Consider the following 23,624-nt stretch of genomic DNA (forward strand, 5'->3'; position numbering starts at 1 on the left):
TTCTGTTTACCTTCATTGTGGACAAGTGGTTCTCAGAAGTGAAATTGTCTGTGTAGGTTTCTGAGAAAAAGGAACTCAAAGAAATACATTTAGAATTTTTTCAGTGTAAGAAAAGGTTTCCTGGCCAGAAATAGTGGCTCACACCTGTAATCCCAGCACTTTAGGAGGCTGAGGCAAGCGGATGGCTTGAGCTCAGGGGTTCGAGACCAGCCGAGGCAACATGGTGAAACCCCTTATCTACTAAAAATACAAAAAATTAGCTGGGCTTGCTGGCAGGTGCCTGTAGTCCCAGCTACTCAGAAGGCTAAAGTGGAAGAATCACCTGAGCCTGGGAAGTCGAGGCTGCAATAAGCCGTGTTTGCACCACTGACCTCCAGCTTGGGCAACAGGAGAGAGCCGTTGTCTCAAAAAATAATAGTAATACAAAAAATATAAAAATTGGCCAGGTGTGGTGGCTCACGCCTGTAATCCCAGCACTTTGGGAGGTTGAGGCAGGTGGATCACAAGGTCAGGAGTTCAAGACCAGCCTGGCCAAGATGGTGAAACCCCCATCTCTACTAAAAATACAAAAATTAGCCAGGTGTGGTGGCACGGGCCTGTAGTCCCAGCTACTCAGGGGGCTGAGACAGGAGAATTGCTTGAATCTGGGAGGTGGAGGTTGCAGTGAGCCGAGATCAAGCCACCGTACTCTAGCCTGCATGACAGAGTGAGACTGTCTCAAAAAAAAAAAAATTAAATAAAAAATAATAAAATAAAAAAAAAAGCGGAGCTCTGAGATACATGGTGGTTCCATTTCACAAGCGTCTCCTGAGCATGTAATATATGCTGAGCTCCTGGCTCTGGGTGAGCTGGGCAGGTGAGAGGCTTGGGGTGAAGACTCTCTCTAGAGGAGTTCACAGCCTGGTGCTTCTTATCTGTCCATTCAGGGCTGCAGTGGCCCAGCTAGGCAGATGCTGAGGCCACCCAGCTGAAGCCTGAGCAGGCGGACCCCTCCGCTGGTGTTCGAGCATGTTTACCACAGGAAGAGAAGCTCTTCAGCAACTGTTCCTTCTTTTCAAAGCAGCATTTCCTATTTCATTCAGAATTAAAGAAAGAATAAGGAATTCTCTAGGCCAGTGGTTCTCAAAATATGGCCACTGGTGCAGCATCACCTGGAATTTTGATAGAGCTGCAAATTATCCCCCATTCCAGACTTACAGATTTAGAAATAATGGGGGTGGAGATCCCTGATCGAATGGAACATCTGGAGTTCATCCCCTCACCCAACCCTAAGATACACTTGGAACAAGGATGCTCAGCCAGAGGGGCAGGTGAGGCCGCAAGTCCAGCTGCCCCTGTTCACATAGGTAAGCACGTAGACTGTGTCTACCCACGGGGGCACCTTGCTCTAAATCATCTGCCCAATCAGGACCAACATGGTCTCTACAATTTCACTTCTGAGAACCACTTGTCCACAATGAAGGTAAACAGAAAATCCATCAGCACCTGGTGAATTGGGAAACAATGGGGCTCTCACTTGCTAAATGTATTCACCTGTTCACCTATTAATACACTCTGCCCTGCAGGGTAGAGAAAAGACAGATGAGGGGCCCAAGGAACTTAGAACCCACCTGGTTAGAAGAAACTAACATGCAAGAGACAGGGATAGAAAGATAAATGTGACATAAGGGCAAGCCCCCAAATAAGAAAGAACACAAGAAGAGAAGAAGGGATAGATCAAATCCTAGTGGTCTGGAGAGATTAGATGTGGCTTCTCAAAGCCAACAAAGATAAGCACCACCAACAATAATACACCAGCAATAATCACTATTTATTTTTTCAACTTTTTTATTGAGAGAAAATTTACACAACATAAAATTCACCATTGTAACCATTTATTTATTATTTTTTGAGATGGAGTCTTGTTCTGTCGCCCAGGCTGGAGTGTAGTGGCACGATCTCGGCTCACTGTAGCCTCTACCTCCTGGGTTCAAGTGATTCTCCTTACTCAGCTTCCCAAGTAGCTGGGACTACAGGCATGCGCCAACATGCCAAGCTAAGTTGCTTTTTTTTTTTTTTTTTTTTTGAGATGGAGTCTCCCGCTGTTGCCCAGGCTAGAGTGCAGTGGTGTGATCTCTGCTCGCTGCAACCTCTGCCTCCTAGGTTCAAGTGATTCTCCCACCTCAGCCTCCTGAGTAGCTGGGATTACAGGAGCGCATCACCACGCCTGGCTAATTTTTGTATTTTTAGTGGAGACAGGGTTTCACCGTATTAGCCAGGATGGTCTCGATTTCCTGACCTCGTGATCTGCCCGCCTCGGCCTCCCAAAGTGCTGGGATTACAGGCGTGAGCCACTGCGCCCGGCACTTTTTTTTTTTTTTTTTGAGTAGAGAAGTGGGGTTTCTCTATGTTGCCCACGCTGGCCTTGAATTTCTGGGCTCAAGCGATCCTCTTGCCTCGGCCTTCCAAAGTGCTGGGATTACAAGTGTGAGCCACCACACCTGGCCAATTCAGTCTTAAACCAATTTTCTGAGGCTTTGTTTTGGCAAGGCTACCTATCTGTTTTAAAAATAAACGATGTATTTTAGTAAAAGGAAAAAAAAATGGAAGGAGGAAAAAACAGGGTTTCGATCTCATGGAATAATTATAAGGATAATCTAATGAGCTTCATAAAATACTATACCCATACCTAATATGGTTGTTATTTTACTGTTTTGTCAGGGTCCAGAGAACTAGGCCACTGCGTTGCTTAGGCATCGTGTCTGCACATAGTTGATTCCGGTGTACATTCATTTATCTTTACACTAGAATGTTAGTTTCGAGAACTCAGTCACCTCGTCTACACTGTCCTCCTTTAAATCCCCAATGCCTGCGACAGCTCCTGGGGCAAAAACAAATGCTTGTTGGGTTAAAAAGAAAAACTGAGCCGGGCGCGGTGGCTCACTCCTGTAATCCTAGCACTTCGGGAGGCCGAGGCGGGCGGATAACCTGAGGTTAGGAGTTCGAGACCAGCCTGACTAACATGGTGAAACCCCGTCTCTACTAAAAATACAAAAACATTAGCCGGGTGTAGTGGTGGGCGCCTGTAATCCCAGCTACTCGGGAGGCTGAGGCAGGAGAATCGCTTGAACCCGGGAGGCGGAGGTTGCAGTGAGCCGAGATCACGCCATTGCACCCCAACCTGGGCAACAGAGCGAGACTCTGTCTCAAAAAAAAAAAAAATTCGTATAGAAGCTCTCAAGCCCAATTAAAGCTCAAGGCTGTCGTCCACGTAGTGGGTTCCAAATCGCTAAGTTCCCAGGCTAGCAGGCAAAGCGAGCCGGGCAAGGTCGCCTGTGCGCGAAGACGGGGAATTGCACAGTATTCACATGGAAGTGGAGGAGAGGTTGCTTAGCAACCCGGCTGAGGGGGGGGGGACGGGCTGCACTGCGCACGCGTACGCGGGCGGGGCCTCTTGCGCATGCGCGAGCGACGGCTCGTGGCGTTAAGGGCCTGACGGTTACTAGGGTGACAGGGACACAACATGGTGGCTGGATCCTAACGCTCTCCTTGGAGGGACCACCACGGAGATCCTAGTGCGGGACCCCGCCTCAGGGAAGTGGAAAGCAGGGGGACAACCTTCCTGCCTCTTTCTTTTCCGTCCAGTGTCGGCAAGGGGTTGTCGCCGGCTTCAGCATCCAAGATGAAGAGTGAGTGGGGCCGGGGACGGGGGCAGGGACTGGAGAGCGAGTGGCGGGGGAGGGAGGGACTGGGGGAGCTTTAGGAGCTTGAGGGGCCTGTGGGGCCGGCGGGGCCGGGCGTCGTCGCCTCCTGCCGTGGCTCGGCAGGCCCGGGAGGCTCCGCTTGTGGGCCCCGAATCCCCCTGGGCTGTAAGAAGCCGGTGCCCCTGGGGGAAGCTCGAGGGGTTGGGGTTAGGTTGGGAACTTAGGGGTCTCGGAGAGCTGACTCGAGTCCCGCTCAGGTATATTTTGGTGCGGGTCCGTGCTGCTTACATTGGAGTTTAGGGAGTTGAGTGTGATTCATTTTATTTTATTTTAAATGCTGGCTTGAACCTGACACTCTTTTCTTGAACATTCGGCAGAAAACGCAGGGAGCGCTTACAGCGTGGCTTCCTGCCTTTTCGTGATACTGGTTTAGTGTCCAATTGAGAGGAAAGCTGGGCTGTGTGCTTTATTTTATTTTTTGGGTCAAGCAGTAGTGTTTCATAGGAACCACTTTTTAATAGTGTAATTTTGAAGCAAGCTTTTAGTTAAAAGCTGTTACTTCAAAGTTGGGAGATGAGGTAGTCATTCTAGAAAATGTAACGGGTAAAAAAATCTCCTTTAGTAGGATTTGTGGATTATTGACAATCCAAGTGCAACCAGCTAGAAGGATGTTTTTTTAAATTATTATTACTGTACAGATGTAATTGTTTATGGTTGTGAACCAGAGGTGCAGTAAAAATTCAGACCTTTGCTGTGAAAATACTATGTTAGGAGTAGTTATAATGTTAAATTTGCATTGTATCCTAATTGTCAATGGTGTGCGTTGCATAACATTTAAAATAATTCATCTCATTCACCCTTTACAAGGCATTTTTATTTTTATTTGCTTTTGTTGGATGTTGTTTAATGTTTACCTTTTTCATTAATGCACTACAAAGCTGTGGTTAGAATCCAAGGTCTACAAAAGACTATACTTTTACCTACAGTGCAGACTATGTATACTGCACATATTTTGTACTATATTCCTTTTTTTCTTCCCATCTGTTTGTTTTGAAAATTTTCAGGTGTACAGGAAAGTTGCAAGAGCAGTACATTGAATATTTATAAACCCATCCTTCACTTAGATGCACCATTTTGCCTTATTTTTGTGTGCTCGCTTTCCCTCTGGTCTTTTCTGTCTTCCATTTACGTATTTATTTTCACTGGACCTTTCAAGAGTTAGTTGTAGACTACTACTAATTCACCACTTCTTTTAGCAGTTATCTGCCAAGAACAAGGACATTCTGCTGCATCATCACATTACAAATAACACATTTAGAAAATTTAACAATGATACAATAATATACAGTCCATATTTCAGTTTTTCCATTTATCCCAATAACATCTGTTATAGTTGTTTATATTTGTTCTACTCTCCAATCAAGAATCACAAATTATATTCTGTTGTCATATGTCTTTGGTCTCTTTTAATATGGTGTCCCTGCCTTTTGTGTCTTTCATGACAATGATATTTTCATTTTTATTTTTGGCTGTCCTCTGTAGGCCAAATGACATTTTTAAAGAATCCAGCCCAGGTGTTTTGCAGAATATCTCTCAATTTGGATTTGTCTGATTGTCGCCTCACGATTAGCTTCAGCTTAAATGTTTTTACCAGGAATATGTGAGAGGCAACATTATGTCTCTGTCAGTGTGGCCCTTCCAGAGTGCCTGACGTCAGCTCATCGCAGTTTTGCTGAAGTTAGATTTAATCATTTGATTTATTTATCTACCTTCGTTTTTTTTTGACAGGCTCGCTCTGTGTCACCCAGTCTGGAGTGCAGTGGTGCAATCTTGGCTCACTGCAACCTCTGCCTCTCGGGTTCAAGTGATTCTCCCGCCTCAGCCTCCCAAGTAGCTGAGATTACAAGTGTGCACCACTATGCCCAGCTAACTTTTATTTTTTGGTAGAGACGGGGTTTCAACATGTTGGCCAGGCTGGTCTCGAACTCCTGACGTCAAGCGATCCGCCCGCCTCGGCCTCCCAAAGTGTTAGAATTACAGACGTGAGCCACCGTGCTCAGCCTTCCTCTTAGACTTTTCATACCCCACTACCTAGAGGCATCACTCTCAGTAATTTACTCTCTATATATAATATATATAAATATGTAAATGTGTATTTCTCCCTTTTTAAAAGACTAATGTTAGCACTACATGTGTATACCTATATGGAAATATGTATATGTGGGGACCGGGCATGGTGGCTCACACCTGTAATCCCAGCACTTTGGGAGGCCGAGGCGGGTGGATCATGAGTTCAGGAGATCAAAACCATCCTGGCTAACATGGTGAAACCCTGGCTGTACTAAAAATACAAAAAATTAGCTGGGCGTGGTGGCGGGTGCCTGTAGTCCCAGCTACTCGGGAGGCTGAGGCAGGAGAATGGCATGAACCCGGGAGGTGGAGCTTGCAGTGAGCCGAGATGATGCCACTGCACTCCAGCCTGGGCAACAAAGCAAGAGACTCTGTCTCAAAAAAAAAAAAGAAAATATGTATATATGTGTATATATATATATAATTTACATTTGTGGGCCGGGCGCAGTGGCTCACATCTGTAATCCCAGCACTTTGAGAGGCTGAGGTGGGTGGATCACTTGAGGTCAGGAGTTCGAGACCAGCCTGGCCAACGTGGTGAAGCCCCATCTCTACTAAAAATACAAAAATTAGTCGGGCGTGGTGGCAGCTGTCTGTAATCCCAGCTACTTGGGAGGCTGAGGCAGGGAAATCGCTTGAATCTGGGAGGTGGGGTTGCAGTGAGCCGAGATCACACTACTGCACTCCAGCCTGGGCAACAGGGCAAAAAAAAAAAAAGCATATGTGTGTATACATATAAAATTTACATTTATGGGATGGGTGCAGTGGCTCATGCCTGTAATCCCAGCACTTCGGGAGGCCGAGGTTGGCTGATCACTTGAAGTCAGGAGTTCGAGACCAGCCTGGCCAATGTCGTGAAACCCCCGTCTCAACCAAAAAATACAAAAAACAAAACAAAACAAAACACAAAAAATGTACATTTATGATTTACTTCTTGTAAACTTTTGTTTTTAAAATATATTTAGTATTGTTTGGTATGTTCTTTTAGATGGTCATTTTGGTAGTTTTTGGTTACTTGGTTTAGTGGTGACATCTTTATTCTCCGTTTCTTCCTTCTACCTTAAAATCCACTCTAAGAATTATTGTAACCTTTTATCCCCCTGGTTTACATCCTGATCATTAAATAAATGATTTAAAAATAGTTAACAATGAGGCCGGGCGCGGTGGCTCACGCTTGTAATCCCAGCACTTTGGGAGGCCGAGGCGGGCGGATCACGAGGTCAGGAGATCGAGACCACGGTGAAACTCCGTCTCTACTAAAAAATACAAAAAAAAAAAAAATTAGCCGGGCGTGGTGGCGGGCGCCTGTAGTCCCAGCTACTCGGAGAGGCTGAGGCAGGAGAATGGCGTGAACCCAGGAGGCGGAGCTTGCAGTGAGCCGAGATTGCGCCACTGCACTCCAGCCTGGGTGACAAGAGCGAGACTCCGTCTCAAAAAAAAAAAAAATAAATAAATAAAATAAAATAAAAATAAAAATAGTTAACAATGGAGAGAATATTCCAGAACTGGAAATCACAGAGGCAGAGTTATAGAAGTAGAATGATCAGGAAAAGTGAGTAATGAGTAATGGTGAAATTGGATCCATAGCTTGGGGTCAGAGCGGGGCTGGGAATGCTAGATTATTATAGGGGTCTTTCAGGATTTTCTAGGTATATTTTTGTACTTGTTTTCTAGGTGATGCCCATGTGTTTAGGGGTGTGTTATTCTGTGGAGTATTCCTGTCCTTCTTTTTATTTGGCATCATTTGCAACAGTAGAGAGCAAAGAGTGACACAGTGCAGTTGATAAGAGCGTGGGCTTTGGAACTGGGTGGGCATGGCAGCTTCAGGCATGTTACTTTTTTTTCTTATACTGCTTTTCTTCATTGTTCCGGTTATCTATTGATGTGTAACAGATCACTTCAATTCTGTGGCTTAAAGGAACAACAGTCTTTCTTGTGGTTCTTCAGGTTGCCTGGATTCAACTAGGCAGGTCTTACAGGAAGTCTCTCATGCAGTCAGATGGTGGCTGGAGCTGAAGTCATCTTAAAAGTTTTTTATTTTGAGATGGAGTCTCGCTCTGTTGGCCAGGCTGGAATGAGTGCAGTGGCACAATCTTGGCTCACTGCAACCTCTGCCTCCTGGGTTCAAGCGATTCTCCTGTCTCAGCCTCCTGTGTAGCTGGGATTTTAGGCGCACCACCACACCTGGCTAATTTTTGTATTTTGAGTAGAGACGGGGTTTCACCATGTTGGTTAGGCTGGTCAGAAACTCCTGACCTCAGGTGATCCACCTGCCTTGGCCTTCCAAAGTGCTGAGATTACAGGTGTGAGCCAGTGTGCCCAGCCTACATTCATCTTTAAACAGGGATGATAATACCAATCACATAGCATTGTTTCAAAGATCAGTGAAATCATCTACGTAAAGCTCATAGCACAGTGTCTGGTACATGATAAATTGTGAATGAATTATTATTTGCTATTTCAGCGGATGGAAGGCAGGGATATAAAAAGGCAAAGAATGAAAACATCAGTCAGATCCTTACTTGGAAAAGTTCCCCCTTATTTAGTCTAGTTGAAGTACCACTCTTTTTTCCTGTCTGAACTTTCTTTTTTCTTTTCTTTTCTTTTTTGTTTGAGATAGAGTCTGTTGCCCAGGCTGGAGTGCTGTGGTGTAGTCACAGCTTACGGCAGCCTCCATCTCCTGGGCTCAGGCAATCCTCCCACCTCAGCCTGCCGAGTAGTTAGGACCACAGGCATGTGCCTCCTCGCCCAGCTAATTTTTTTTTTTTTTTTTTTTTTTTTTTGGCGGAGATGGGGTTTTGCTGTGTTGCCCAGCCCAGGCTTAAATTTTTTTTTTTTTTTTTTTTGAGATGGAGTCTTGCCCCGTTGCCTAGGCTGGAGTCCAGTGGCGCGATCTCGGCTCACTGCAGTCTCCACCTCCCGGGTTCAAGTGATTCTTCTGCCTCAGCTTCCCAAGTAGCTGGGATTACAGGCGCCTGCCAACATACCTAGCTAATTTTTGTATTTTTAGTAGAGATGGGGTTTCACCATGCTGGCCAGGCTGGTCTCGAACTCCCGACCTCAGGCAGTCTGCCCGCCTTGGCCTCCCAAAGTGCTGGGATTACATGCCTGAGCCACTGCACCCAGCCGCCCAGTCTTGTTTTTAATTGTTTACTAGAGATGGAGGTCTCCCTACATTGCCCAGGCTGGTCTTGAACTCCTGGATTATAGGCATGAGCCACTGTGCCTGGTCCTGTCTCAACTTTTTAATGAATTTTTCAAAACATACCTATAAAAAGAGAAAAGTGGCCAGGCATGGTGGCTCATGTCTGTAAACCCAGCACTTTGGGAGGCTGAGGCAAGAGATTGCTTAAATCCAGGAGTCTGAGACCAGCCTGGGCAACATGACGAGACTCTGTCTCTACTAAACAAAAAATTGGCCAAGCATGGCAGTGCATGCCTGTGGTCTCAGGTACTCGGGAGGCTGAGGCAGAAGCATTGCTTGAACCCAGGAGTTTCAGGCTGTAGTGAGCTGGGATCACACCACTGCTCTCCAGCCTGGATGTCAAAGGAAGACCCTGTTTCAAAAAAATAAAACAAGAACCCAGAGAAGTTACACTCTGAAGACAGTAACAGTTTGCTATTATATCAGAGAGAATTTTTTTTTTTTTGTAGAGTCTCACTCTGTTGCCCAGGCTAGAGTGCAGTGGCATGATCTTGGCTCACTGCAGCCTCTGCCTCCAGGGTTCAAGCAATTCTCATGCATCAGCCTCCTGAGTAGCTGGGATTATAGGTGCACACCACCACGCCTGGCTAATTTTTGTAGTTTTAGTAGAGATGGGGTTTCACCATGTTGGCTAGGTTGGTCTCGAACTCCTGACCTCAGGTGATCCGCCTGCCTCAGCTTCCCAAAGTGCTGGGATTACAGGCGTGAGCCACTGCGTCCGGCCCAGAGAGAATTTTTAAAAGTATCTGTTGTAATTACAATGAGGTTTAAACTGTTTTTTTTTTCCACCATGGGAAGAGTTAAGTAATTTATCTTTCTTAAATGCTAGTGTGTCTGGAATTGGTGGGTTCTTGGTCTCACTGACTTCAAGAATGAAACCTCGGACCCTCGCAGTGAGTGTTACAGTTCTTAAAGGCAGTGTGTCCGGAGTTTGCGCCTTCTGATGTTCAGATGTGTTCAGAGTTTCTTCTGGTGGGTTCGTGGTCTCGCTGGCTTCAGGAGTGAAGCTGTAGACCTTCGCGGGGAGTGTTACAGCTCTTAAGGTGGCGTGTCTGGAGTTGTTCGTTCCTCCCAGTGGGTTTGTGGTCTTGCTGGCCTCAGGAGAGAAGCTACAGACCTTTGCGGTGAGTGTTACAGGTCATAAAGGCAGTGTGGACCCAAAGAGTGAGCAGCAGCAAGATTTATTGCAAAGAGTGAAAGAACAAAGCTTCTCCAGGGTGGAAGGGGACCCAAGTGGGTTGCCATTGCTGACTTGGGCAGCCTGTTTTTTTTCCCCCTTATCTGGCCCCACCCACATCCTGCTGATTGGTCCATTTTACAGAGAGCTGAATGGTCTGTTTTACAGAGAGCTGATTGGTCCGTTTTGACAGGATGCTGATTGGTGCGTTTACAATCCCTGAGCTAGACACAAAAGTTCTCCAAGTCCCCACTAGATCAGCTAGACACAGAGCACTGATTGGTGCATTTACAAATCTTGAGCTAGACACAGGGTGCTGATTGGTGTGTTTACAAACTTTGAGCTAGACACAGAGTGCTGATTGGTCTATTTACAATCCTTTAGCTAGACATAAAGTTGCTCCAAGTCCCCACCAGATTAGCTGGATACAGAGTGCTGATTGGTGCATTTAGAAACCTTGAGCTAGACACAGAGTGCTGATTGGTGTATTTACAATCCCTTAGCTAGACATAAAGGTTCTCCAAGTTCCCACTAGACTCAGGAGCCCAGCTGGCTTCACCTAGTGGATCCTGCACCGGGGCCGCAGGTGGAACTGCCCGCCAGTCCCGCACCGTGCGCCCGCGTCCCTCAGCCCTTGGGCAGTCGATGGGACCGGGTGCCCTGGAGCAGGGGCGGGGAAGGCTTGGGCTGCACAGGAGCCCACAGCGGGGGTTGGGAGGCTCAGGCATGGCAGGCTGCAGGTCCTGAGTCCTGCCCTGTGGGGAGGCAGCTGAGGTGCAGAAAGAATTCGACTGCAGTGCCAGTGGGCCAGCAGTGCTGGGGGACCCGGTGCACCCTCCGCAGCTGCTGGCCCAGGTGCTAAACCCCTCACTGCCCGGGGCCAGTGGCACCGGCCGGCCTCTCCAAGTGCGGGGCCTGCTGAGCCCACGCCCACCCGAAACTCATGCTGGCCCACAAGCGCCACGTGCAGCCCCGGTTCCGCCGGCGACTCTCCCGCCACACCTCCCAGCAAGCTGAGGGAGCCGGCTCCGGCCTCGGCCAGCCCAGGGAGGGGCTCCCACAGTGCAGCAGTGGGCTGAAGGGCTCCTCATGGGCGGCCAGAGTGGGTGCTGAGGCCGAGGAGGCACCGAGAGCAAGCAAGGGCTGTGAGGGCTGCCAGCACACTGTCACCTCTCACACTAGTATTTTCATGGAATCATAAAAGGTACCTCAAATAATACTTTTCATCTCCTTCTGTGAGCATCAACTTTTGTTTTTATTTTATTTACTTATTATTGTTATTATTATTTTTGAGACGGAGTCTTGCACTGTTGACCAGGCTGGAGTGCAGTGGCACGATCTCAGCTCACTGCAAGCTCTGCCTCCTGGGTTCACGCCATTCTCCTGCCTCAGCCTCTGGAGTAGCTGGGACTACAGGCACCCGCCACCATGCCCCACCAATTTTTTGTAGCTTTAGTAGAGATGGGGTTTCACCATGTTAGCCAGGATGGTCTTGATCTCCTGACCTCGTGATCTGCCCACCTCGGCCTCCCAAAGTGCTGGGATTATAGGCGTGAGTCACCATGCCCAGCCTATTTATTATTATTTTTTTGAGACAGAGTCTCGCTGTGTTGCCCAGGCTGGAGTGCAGTGGTGTGATTTTGGCTCACTGCAACCTCTGCCTCCTGGGTTCAAGGTATTCTCCCTCCTCAGCCTCCCAAGTAGATAGGACCACAAGTGCCCGCCACCATGCCTGGGTAATTTTTGTATTTTTAGTAGAGGCAGGGTTTCACCATATTGGTCAGGCTTGTCTTGATATCCTGACTTTGTTATCCCCCTGCCTCAGCCTCCCAAAGTGCTGGGATTACAGGTGTGAGCCATTTTATTGTATTTATTTATTATATATATATATTTTTTTAGAGATGAGGGTCTCACCATGTTGCCTAGACTGGTCTCAAAATCCTGGGGTCTGGTGGTCCTCCTGTCTCGGCCTTCCAATATGTTGGAATTACAGGTGTAAGCCACTGTGCCTGGCCACCTTCTGTTTTTATAAATAGATGCATTATCTAGCAACTGTTTCTCTTGAAATAAAAACAAAATGAGGTAAACTTAATACTGGCTTTGTAATAAGTCCAAACCATAGAAGGTTTTGAGTTAGCCTCAGGACCTTCCCCTATTTGCCACAGTAAATCCTGGTTAACATTTTCTTAGGTGGACGTTCATACATTTTCTATGCATATTTTTGTGTATATACACACACATTTATATATTGGTGTGTGTGTATATACATATAAATATATGGTTGTTCCTTACACACCCAAAATCAAATGGGATTACATTAAATATGTTGTATTGTAGCTTGTAGGATGATGCATCTATGAAGATGTTTGAACATAGATTTTTTCTTTTTTAATAGATGAGGTCTTGCTTTTTTTTTTTTTTTTTTTTTTGAGACGTACTCTCAGTCTGTTGCCCAGGCTGGAGTGCAGTGGTGCGATTTTGGCTCACTGTACTCTCCACTTTCTGGGTTCAAGCGATTCTCCTGCCTCAGCCTCCCAAGTAGCTGAGATTACAGGCAGGCACCACCACGCCTGGCTAATTTTTGTATTTTTAGTAGAGACTCAGTTTTACCATGTTGGCCAGGCCGGTCTTGAACTCCTGACCTCAGGTGATCGACCCGTCTTGGTCTCCCAAAGTGCTGGGATTACAGGCGTGAGCCACCATGCCTGGCCAGGTGTCGCTGTGTTGACTAGGCTGGTCATGAGCTCCTGATCTGAAGTGATCTTCCCGTCTTGCACTCCCAAAGTGTTAGGATTACAGATGTGAGCCATCACGCCCAGTCCAGAACATAGATCTTTGAATAATTCTTCAAGTTTATTAGCAGTGGACTTACTGGGTTAATAGGTGTAATTTCAATTTTAAAATTTTAAGAATATTTGAATAGTTTTGTGTTCTTTTGTGTTTTCGCAATGTTTAGTAATTCAGGTCATAATTTTCCTCACTATATCAAATAATTAATTGTGTACAGCCCCTCTTCATTGAAGCTTCCTGACCTTGTTTTAGTAATTTGGTTTGAACTGCTTAATCTCTCGAAGAGAATGGAAATTAGTAAGAAGCTGAAATCTTCTTCCTTGCATACTCTAGTTGTAGTCAGCAATTAACCTCCCACAATTCTTTTCCTCCCTCTACTGGTGAAGCCCCATAGCTCTGATGCCTGTCACCCACGCTGATTAAGAACTTTACAAACAGCACATGAATAAAAATGTTTGGACTTGAACGTGACAAGTTTTGCATTTCACAAAAAGTGAATTTGACCTTCATTTTCACTTGTTAAATAAGGCTTAAATTCCACTTCAACAAACAAGCCTTGGTTTAAAAAATGTGCATAGAATCTTAATACAGATGTATTCATTTATCTCCCTTGTTCTCCCTTTTTCATCCAGCTCTGTTATTTTAACCTCTCTTTGTCCTTGAGTCTGTTTTTCTTTTCGTTTTGGTGCTTGTTTACTATAATCCCAATAATGTGGGGCATGACGTTCATTTACAGTATCATAGCTCTGTGCCCTTCAGAGCTTTGTACTGTGCTTTATCTTCATTTCAGTGTTTCTTGTTTAATTTTGAAGGCCTGTGAAAATATGCCACATCTTGTTGGAGAGAACAGGAACTTTTGCCAGGTATTTTTTCGTAGAGGTGGTTTCTTTTTTAATCCCTGCCTCTTATCCTTGTTTTATACCCCATGCTTTCTGCCTACTAGAAGAGCCATGAGGGAAACAAGTGACCCCTTTATCTACCAACAGACACCTCCAGTGCAGCAAGTTCCATTTATTGCTGGTTGTGATGGTTTAGAGCCAGCCTGGGACATTGGCGCACACTGAATTTGTGTGCTGAAACCACTTTACCGTTCCCAGTTGACCTATTTTTTTAAAGCAAGTCTGCTTAATTTATCTGTGATGAAACACAAATTGGAATTTATTGTGTAAATTCTCTCTTCTCTTAAATCCGAATTCCTTAGTCCACAGCTTGACTTTCAGTGATTGACCTCCAATCCCTCCTTTGATTTTCTTTTTTTTTTTCTTTTTGAGACAAGGTCTCTCTGTCTGTCACTCAGGCTGGAGTACAGTGGCACCATCATGGCTCACTGCAGCCTTGACTTCCCGGGCTCAGATGATTCTCCTATCTCAGCCTCCCAAGTAGCTGGGGCTACAGGCATGCATCACGACGCCTGACTAATTTTTTTTTTTTTTTTTTTTTTTTTTTTGAGACGGAGTCTCGCTCTGTCACCCTGGCTGGAGTGCAGTGGCGCTATCTTGGCTCACTTTCAGCTCCGCCTCCCGGGTTCATGCCATCTTCCTGCCTCAGCCTCCCGAGTAGCTGGGACTACAGGTGCCCGCCAGCACGCCCGGCTAATTTTTTGTATTTTTAGTAGAGACGGGGTATCACCATGTTAGCCAGGATGGTCTTGATCTCCTGACCTCGTGATCCGCCCGCCTCGGCCTCCCAAAGTGCTGGGATTACAGGCGTGAGCCACCGTGCCTGGCCTTGCCTGGCTAATTTTTTTGTATTTTTGGTAGAGACAAGATTTCACCATGTTTCCCAGGCTGGTCTCAAACTCCTGGGATCAGGCGATCTGCCTGCCTAAGCCTTCTAGAGTGCTGGGATTACAGGCGTGAGCTACCATGCCTGGCCCCTTCCTGTGATCTTTATGACTGTCTTCCTTTAAAAGGATACTGTAGTTTTAGACAGTTCATTTTAAGTTCATGTTTCTCGTGGCACTTAGCCAATACTTTCACTGATTTCTTAAAATTCTTGAAATGTTCACCTTTACACACATTTAAAGTAATGTGTATTCATTGTGAACATTGAATAATGTAGATAATTATAATGAAGGAAATTTAAATCACCTTCAGTCCCACTCAAACATAGATACATTAAAAAATTTGCATATTTATATTCAGTCTTTTTCTTTTTCTTTTCTTTTTTTTTTCTGAGACGGAGTCTCGCTCTGTCACCCAGGCTGGAGTGCAGTGGCACGATCTCGGCTCACTGCAAGCTCTGCCTCCTGAGTTCACGCCATTCTCCTGCCTCAGCCTCCTGAGTAGCTGGGACTACAGGCGCCCACCACCACACCCACCTAATTTTTTGTATTTTTAGTAGAGACGGGGTTTCACCGTTTTAGCCGGGATGGTCTTGATCTCCTGACCTCATGATTCGCCTGCCTCGGCCTCCCAAAGTGCTGGGATTACAGGCGTGAGCCACCGCGCCCGGCTTTTGTTTTTTTTTTTTTTGTGGTGGAGTTGCGCTCTTGTTGCCCAGGCTGGAGTGCAATGGCGCCATGATCTTGGCTCACCTCAACCTCCACCTCCCAGGTTCAAGCAATTCTCCTGCCTCAGCTTCCCGAGTAGCTGGGATTACAGGCATGCACCAACATGCCCGGCTAATTTTGTATTTTTAGTAGAGACGGGGTTTCTCCACGTTGGTCAGGCTGGTCTCGAACTCCTGACCTCAGGTGATCTGCCCGCCTCGGCCTCCCAAAGTGCTGGGATTACAGGCGTGAGCTACTGTGCCCAGCTATATTCAGTCTTTTTCTGTGCATGTGTTGTGTGTATGATCATTATCCTTTTTTTCACTTAACATGAAATTATGGCTGAACATTTTCCCATGTCATGAAATATTATTTGAAAGCATCGTTATCAATGGTTACATAATATTTCAGTCTGTGGCTATTTCATAGCTTTTTAGAACATTTCCTTGATACTGGATATTTAAGTTTCTGGCATTCTTACTTTTGTGACACTGTGAATACCATCTTTGTTTATGAAGCTTTTTGTTTGTTCGTTTGTTTTTTGTTTTCGAGATGGAATCTAGCTCTGTCGCCCAGGCTGGAGTGCAGTGGCACAATCTCTGCTCACTGCAACCTCGGCCTCCCAGGTTCAAGAGATTCTCATGCCTCAGCCTTGCTAGCAGCTGGGATTGCAGGTGCGCACCACCCTCCTGGCTAATTTTTGTATTTTTAGTAGAGACGGGGTTTCATTATGTTGGCCAGGCTGGTTTGGAACCCCTGACCTCAGGTGATCTGCCCACTTCAGCCTCCCAAAGTGCTGGGATTACAGGCATGAGCAACCACACCTAGCCTCAATGTGGCTGTTAATGTACAGATTCACTTATATACAAATTGAATGGTTTTAATACTAAAATAATATTTAATTCCCCAAGCTTTTTTTTTTTTTTCCTGTTGGTTTTTGTTTCTCTAAGTGTAATGGCACAAGAGAGAACAGATTGTAGACTTTTCCTTTAAGGGGTTTATGGCTTTATGAGGAGAAGGTGCATCGTGGAGCATGAGCAGTTCTGTAACAGGAGGACAAGGTGCACACAGAAGGAAGAAAGACATCTGCTTGAAGGCTTCCCAGGCCGGTCCTGGAAGATTGGAATCCAGAGCACCATGTATTCAGTATTATACGCTATGTACTCCATAATTTGTTGTTGTTGTTTTTGTTGTTTGTTTTTTTGTTTTTTGAGACGGAGTCTCGCTCTGTCGCCCAGGCTAGAGTGCAGTGGCGCTATCTCGGCTCACTGCAAGCTCCACTTCCTGGGTTCACGCCATTCTCCTGCCTCAGCCTCCTGAATAGCTGGGACTACAGGCGCCCGCCACCACGCCCGGCTAATGTTTCACATTTTTAGTAGAGACGGGGTTTCACCGTGTTAGCCAGGATGGTCTCGATCTCCTGACCTTGTGATCCGCCCGCCTCGGCCTCCCAAAGTGCTGGGATTACAGGCTTGAGCCACCGTGCTCGGCCTTCAGGCTGTGACTTTTAATGTACCGATTTACTCATACACAAATTGAATGGTTAATGTTCCATTCCCCAAGCCTTTTTTGTTCGTTTTTACTACTTTTTTTTGTTCGTTTGTTTCTCTTTTGTTTTTTTTTTTAGACTGAGTTTTGCTCTTGTTGCCCAGGCTGGAGTACAGTGGCATGATCTCGGCTCACCGCAACTTCTTCCTCCCAGGTTCAAGCGATTCTCCTGCCTCAGCCTTCCTGAGTAGCTGGAATTATAGGCATGCACCACCACACCCGGCTAATTTTGTATTTTTAGTAGAGACGGGGTTTCTCCATGTTGGTCAGGCTGGTCTTGAACTCCTGACCTCAGATGAGCTGCCCACCTCGGCCTTCCAAAGTGCTGGGATTATAGGCGTGAGCCACCGTACCTGGTCTTTTTTTTGTTTGTTTCTCTAAGTGTAATGCATTTTATCTCCTGCTTCTTAAGTTTCCAGGACCAAGTAATACTCAAACTCTTCCCAGAGGGTTTTCATTTTTTTTTTTTTTTTGAGACGGAGTCTCGCTCTGTTGCCCAGGCTGGAGTGCAGTGGCGCAATCTCGGCTCACTGCAAGCTCCGCCTCCCGGGTTCATGCCATTCTCCTGCCTCAGCCTCTCCGAGTAGCTGGGGCTACAGGCGCCTGCCACCACGCCCGGCTAATTTTTTGTATTTTTAGTAGAGATGGGGTTTCACCGTGGTCTCGATCTCCTGACCTCGTGATCCGCCCGCCTCGGCCTCCCAAAGTGCTGGGATTACAAGCGTGAGCCACCGCGCCCAGCCGGGTTTTCATTTTGAACAAGGAAGCCACCTGGGAAATAGGGTGGAGACCTGTTTTGAGAAACCAAAAGAGGATGTCTTGTGCTAACCATGGAGAAAAAGAATCTAGTCTCCTTGTTAGGAAGACTGTTGAAGAAGTGTGCTTTATCCTTTAGTTTTTATTAAGAGAATTGTTTTAGTTTCAATTGTAAGGACCAGTAAGTCTCCTTACACCTCACAGTATGGAGACATATTATTATAACTGTTGACAAAGAAGGAGCTTGAGGACTGGGTGCTGTGGCTGACGCCTATAATCTCCAGCACTTTGGGGGAGGGTGAGGCGGGTGGGAAGCCGAGGCGGGTGGATTACCTGAGGTTAGGAATTCAAGACCAGCCTGGCCAACATGGTGAAACTCCATCTCTACTAAAAATATGAAAAATAGCTTGGTATGGTGGCACACTCCTGTAATCCCAGCTACTTGCGAGGCTGAGGCACGAGAATCTCTTGAACTTGGGAGATGGAGGTTGTAGTGAGCCAAGATCACTTGGGCAACACAGAGAGACTCTGTCTCAAAAATAAATAAATAAATAAAAATAGAAAACAGGCCGGGCGAGTGGCTCACACCTGTAATCCCGGCACTTTGGGAGGCCAAGGCGGGCGGATCACGAGGTCAGGAGATGGAGATCATCCTGGCTAACATGGTGAAACCCCGTCTCTACTAAAAAAATTTAAAAAAATTAGCTGGCGTGGTGGTGGGTGCTTGTAGTCCTAGCTACTCGGGAGGCTGAGGCAGGAGAATGGCGTGAACCCGGGAGGCGGAGTTTGCAGTGAGCCGAGATCGCGCCACTGCACTCTAGCCTGGGCGACAGAGCGAGACTCCGTCTCAAAAAAATAAATAAAAAAAATAAAATAAAATAAAAATAATAAAAATAAAAAACAGGAGCTTAAGAATAGGAAAACCCGAGAGCAGGAGGGAATTGGCCCTCTCAGGAACTAGAATAGTATTGAAAGCAGCTTGTTTTGCACCTCAGCAGTAGGGATTTGTAGACATGCGTATTCTGCCATTAATGAGATTTCTCAGTCTTTGTGTCTTTCCCGGAATATACTCTTTACTGTGTATCATTCCTGTTCCTTATACTCTCTGCTTATTCCTAACTCTGTTTTTTTTTTTTTTCTAATTTTATTCTGGAGTATAACATAATACAGAAAACTGCACAAATTGGCCAAGCACAGTGGCTCGTGCCTGTAATCCCAGCACTTTGGGAGGCCAAGATGGGCCGATCACTTGTGCTGAAGAGTTTGAGACCAGCCTGGGCAACATGGCGAAATCCTGTCTCCAGAAAAAATACAAAACAATTAGCTGGGCATGGTGGCGGGTGCCTGTAGTCCCAGCTACTCAGAAGGCTTAGGTGGGATGATCGCTTGAGCCTGGGAGGTGGAGGTTGCAGTGAGCTGAGGTTGCACCACTGCACTCCAGCCTGGGCAATGGAGTGAGACCCTGTCTCAAAAAAACAAAACAAAACAAAACAAAACTGCACTTATATTTAAGTATACAAGTTGGTGAAGTGAACATGCCCATGAAATCTGCTTCCAGATCAAGAAGCAGAGTATTACTGGTATCATGGGTGTCCCCTTCAGCCCATTCTGGTCACTTCACCCCACAAGGGTAACCACTATTCTGATTTCCAGCACCACAGAGTTGTCTGTTTTAATGGAGTTGTTGAAATACACATACTATAACGTTCATTCAAATAAGTATACAGTTCAATGGTTTTAAGTATATTTTCTGAGTTGTGTAACCATAACTATAATCTAATGTTAAAATATTTTCATCATCTCCAAAAGAAACCTGTACCCATTAGTGGTTACTCCTTATTTATCCCACATTCCACCAACCCTAGGCAGTTACGAATCTATTTTCTGTCTCTATGGATTTGCTTATTCTGGACATTTCATATAAGTGGGATCACATAATATGTGGCATTTTGTACCTGATTTCTTTCACTTAGCACAATGTCCTCAAGGTTCATCCATGTTGTAGCATGTGTCAGTACTTCATTCCTTTTCGTGGCTGAATAATATTCCATTGTATGGATAGACCATATTTTGTTTATCTGTTCATCTACTGATGGACATTTGGGTGCTTTCCACCTTTCAGATATTATGAATAATGCTACTGTGAACATTCACTTACAGGTTTTTGTTTGGACATACGTTTTTGTTTCTCTTGGGCATATATGTAGGAGTGGAATTGCTGGGTCATATGGTAACTCTGTTTAACATCTCAAAGAACTGGCCAAACTGTTTTTCATAGTGTCTGCACCATTTTCCATTCCTGCCAGCAATGTATGAGGGTCTGAATTTCTCCACATCCTCACCAACACTTGTTATTATCTATCTTTTTGATTCTAGTCAGTGTGAAGTGGTATCTCATCACAGTTTTGACTTGCTTTTCCCTAATGACTAATGATGTTGAGCATCATTTCTTAGCTTATTGGTCATTTTTATGTCTTTGGAGAAATGTCTGTCAAATCCTTTGATCACCTTTTAGTTGGATTGTCTTTGTATTATTGAGTTATAAGACTTATATATTCGGCCGGGCGCGGTGGCTCACACCTGTAATCCCAGCACTTTGGGAGGCCGAGGCAGGTGGATCACGAGGTCAGGAGATTGAGACCATCCTGGCTAACACGGTGAAACCCCGTCTCTACTAAAAATACAAAAAAAATTAGCCGGGCAAGGTGGCAGGCGCCTGTAGTCCCAGCTACTCGGGAGGCTGAGGCAGGAGAATGGCGTGAACCCCAAGGGCGGAGCCTGCAGTGAGCCGAGATCGCGCCACTGCACTCCAGCCTGGGCGACAGCGAGACTCTATCTCAAAAAAAAAAAAAAAAAAAAAAAAAAAAAGACATATATTCTAGATATGTTTCTTATTAGATATATGATTTGCAGATATTTTCCTTTTATCTGTGGGTTGTCTTTAGTTTTGCATGTTTTTGAACTTTATATAAATGGAATCATACAGTGTGAACTCTTTATAATTAGGTTATTTTGCTTAATGTGATGTTTGTGAGATGTAGCCATATTGTGTGTAGTTGTACTTTGTTTATTCTCAGTACTGTATAGTATACTGTTGTGTGGATGTACTACATTTATTTGTCTAGTGTATTAGGGCTCTCTAGAGGGGCAGAACTAATAGGATAGATACATATATAAAGGGGAATTTATTAAGGAGTGTTAACTCACACAATCACAAAGTCCCACAATAGGTTCTTTGCAGGCTGAGGAGCAAGGAAGCCAGTCCGAGTCCCAAAGCTGAGGAACTTGGATTCTGATGTTCGAGGGCAGGAATCATCCAGCACGGGAGAAAGATGCAGGCTGGGAGGCTAGGCCAGTCTAGTCTTTCCACGTTCTTCTGCCTGCTTTATATTCTGGCTGCACTGGCAGCCGATTAGATGGTGGCCACCCAGATTAAAGATGGGCCTGCCTTTCCTAGCCCACTGACTCAAATGTTAACCTCCTTTGCAGACACCCTCACAGACACATCCAGGATCAATACTTGGCATCCTTCAATCCAATCAAGTTGACACTCAATATTAAACATACATCTAGTCTACTGTTGTTTATCATTTTGGGTTATTAAAAACAGTGCTTCCGTGAACATTCTTGTGTCGGGCGGATATATTTTCACTTGGGTATCTAACCTAGAAATGGAATTTCTAGGTCAGAGGGTGTGCCTGTGTTCAGCTTTAGTAGCTCTGTCTTGCTTATCTTTTACTCCTGCTTACTCTCAGCCCATTTATGGCCCCTTTAGCCTCTTACTGTCTCAAGACTTTTCAGCTTTGGTCACAGTGTTCACAGCTTGACTCTGCAAACTTATCAGTTCATTTTCCTGTGAGAGCTAGTGGTCTACTTCTCTGCCTACTGGGTGGAGCCTGCTTAGCTTGACCACCTTATTGGTTGCTGTTTGCCTTTCTTGCCCCAGTGAGTTGTGGCTAAAACAGGGTGGCGACAGAACGTGGCTGCTCTGGCACATGATTGACATTCCTAGTACTCGAATAAAAGTAAAAAAGAAGTAAAATAAGTTAAAGTAAAACATAGCAAAACATAGAAAAGGCAAGCCAAATAGTTTAAAATTCTGCCACAATAATAAAAAAAAAAAGAGAGTTGGGATTCAGCAGGAACTTGGATTATAGCCGACAGACCCTGTGCATGTGCAGGTGAAATTCCTAGGGAAGACCACCCATCTCTGCTGGCCAGGCCCAGGCAGATGGGCCAGGGCCCTGGCCTCGGAAAGACACTTGACGTTCCTGGGCAGGAGGGGCAATTTGCATTTCTGTTTAGGTAAGATCGCTCTTTTGCTTGAAACCCGAAGAAAATGTCTGATGTGTAAAACTTACTGGCTTGTTGTTTGTTACAGAGGGGCTGTAACAGAATCAAGTTAGGTCTGTCCAGAACCAAGTCCGTTTGCTCCTCTCCCCTCTTCTCTCCTGCCCTTTACAGTTGCACCACCACACCTAGGTTGGACTCGAACTCCTGAGCTCAAACAGTCCTCCCACATCGGCCTCCCAAAGTGCTGGGATTAAAAGGTGTGAGCCACCACGCGTGGCCTTATTTTTTGTTTTGTTTTGTTTTTATTATAGAAAATTTCAAGCATGCCAGAAGTATAGAAAATTAAATAGACTGAACCTCATAAATCCCTTTTTTTTTGAGATGGAATCTTGCTCTGTTGCCTAGGCTGGAGTGCAGTGGCATGATCTCAGCTCACTGCAACCTCCATCTCCTGGGTTCAAGTGATTCTCCTGCTTCAACCTCCTGAGTAGCTGGGATTACAGGTATGTGCCACCATGCCCAGCTAAGTTTTTTTTTTTTTTTTTTTGAGACGGAGTTTCGCTGTGTCACCCAGGCTGGAGTGCAGTAGCGCAATCTTGGCTCACTGCAACCTCCGCCTCTCGGGTTCAAGCGATTCTTCTGCCTCAGCCTCCTGAGTCGGTGGGACTACAGGCGTGCGCCGCCATGCTTGGCTAATTTTTATATTTTTAGTAGGATGGGGTTTCATCATCTTGGTCAGCTGGCCTGGTCTTGAACTCCTGACCTCGTGATCTGCCTATCTTGGCCTCCCAAAGTGCTGGGATTACAGGCATGTGCCATTGCGCCTGGCCAAGTTTTGTATTTGTAGTAGAGATGGATTTTCGCCATGGTGGCCAGGCTGGTCTCGAACTCCTGACCTCAAGTAATCTGCCTGCTTCAGTTTCCCAAAGTGCTGGGATGACAGGCGTGAGCCACCACGCCCGCTGAACCCTCATAAATCCATCACTGAATTTCAGCAGTGATCAGCATTTTACCATTTTCCCCACCACCATCTTTTCTGGGGGAGGAGTATTTAATTTTTGTTATTTTGAAATCAAATAGTGAAAATCGTGCTCTTATTTCAAAAAACAACATTGTGGAAAATATCTAACTTAGAAAATGAGACACCTGTAACCTCAGACAGAGCCACTATTAACTCTGTGTGTGTGTATAGTTTTTAAGGACATTATTATTATTATTATTATTATTATTATTATTATTTTTGAGACGGAGTCTCACTTTGTTGCCCAGGCTGGAGTGTAGTGGCGCAATCTCAGCTTACTGCAACCTCCACCCCCCAGGTTGAAGTGATTCTCCTGCATCAGCCTCTCAAGTAGCTGGGACTACAGGCACCTGCCACCCATTATTTTAAATATTTACAGTATATTCCATTATACAGGTAAACCATATTAATCCAGTTTCCTATGGCGGCCATTTGGGTTATCAGCTTTACTGTGATTAATGGTGCAGTCATTAATCTTCCTATCATATGTACTTGAGCAAATTATTTTTTTTTTCTTTTAGACAGGGTCT

The 23,624-nt window shown here is 45.5% G+C and overlaps 1 protein-coding gene across 5 annotated transcripts in view; it reads left to right on the forward strand.

The window, feature by feature from the left end:
- The first annotated feature begins 3,431 nt into the window (after positions 1 to 3,431).
- Positions 3,432 to 23,624, forward strand: part of MOK (MOK protein kinase) — a 75,134-nt gene continuing 54,941 nt past the window's right edge. For 3 of the 5 annotated variants that reach the window (XM_030803480.1, XM_030803482.1, XM_030803484.1), the window contains exon 1: positions 3,432 to 3,668. In XM_030803480.1, the coding sequence (XP_030659340.1) occupies positions 3,662 to 3,668 (7 nt within the window). In that variant the 5' untranslated portion in view covers positions 3,432 to 3,661. The remainder of the gene's footprint in view (positions 3,669 to 23,624) is intronic. The other 2 variants (XM_030803481.1, XM_030803483.1) reach the window with 2 other exon arrangements.

This window comes from Nomascus leucogenys, chromosome 22a (assembly GCF_006542625.1).
Source record: "Nomascus leucogenys isolate Asia chromosome 22a, Asia_NLE_v1, whole genome shotgun sequence".
NCBI lineage: Eukaryota > Metazoa > Chordata > Mammalia > Primates > Hylobatidae > Nomascus > Nomascus leucogenys.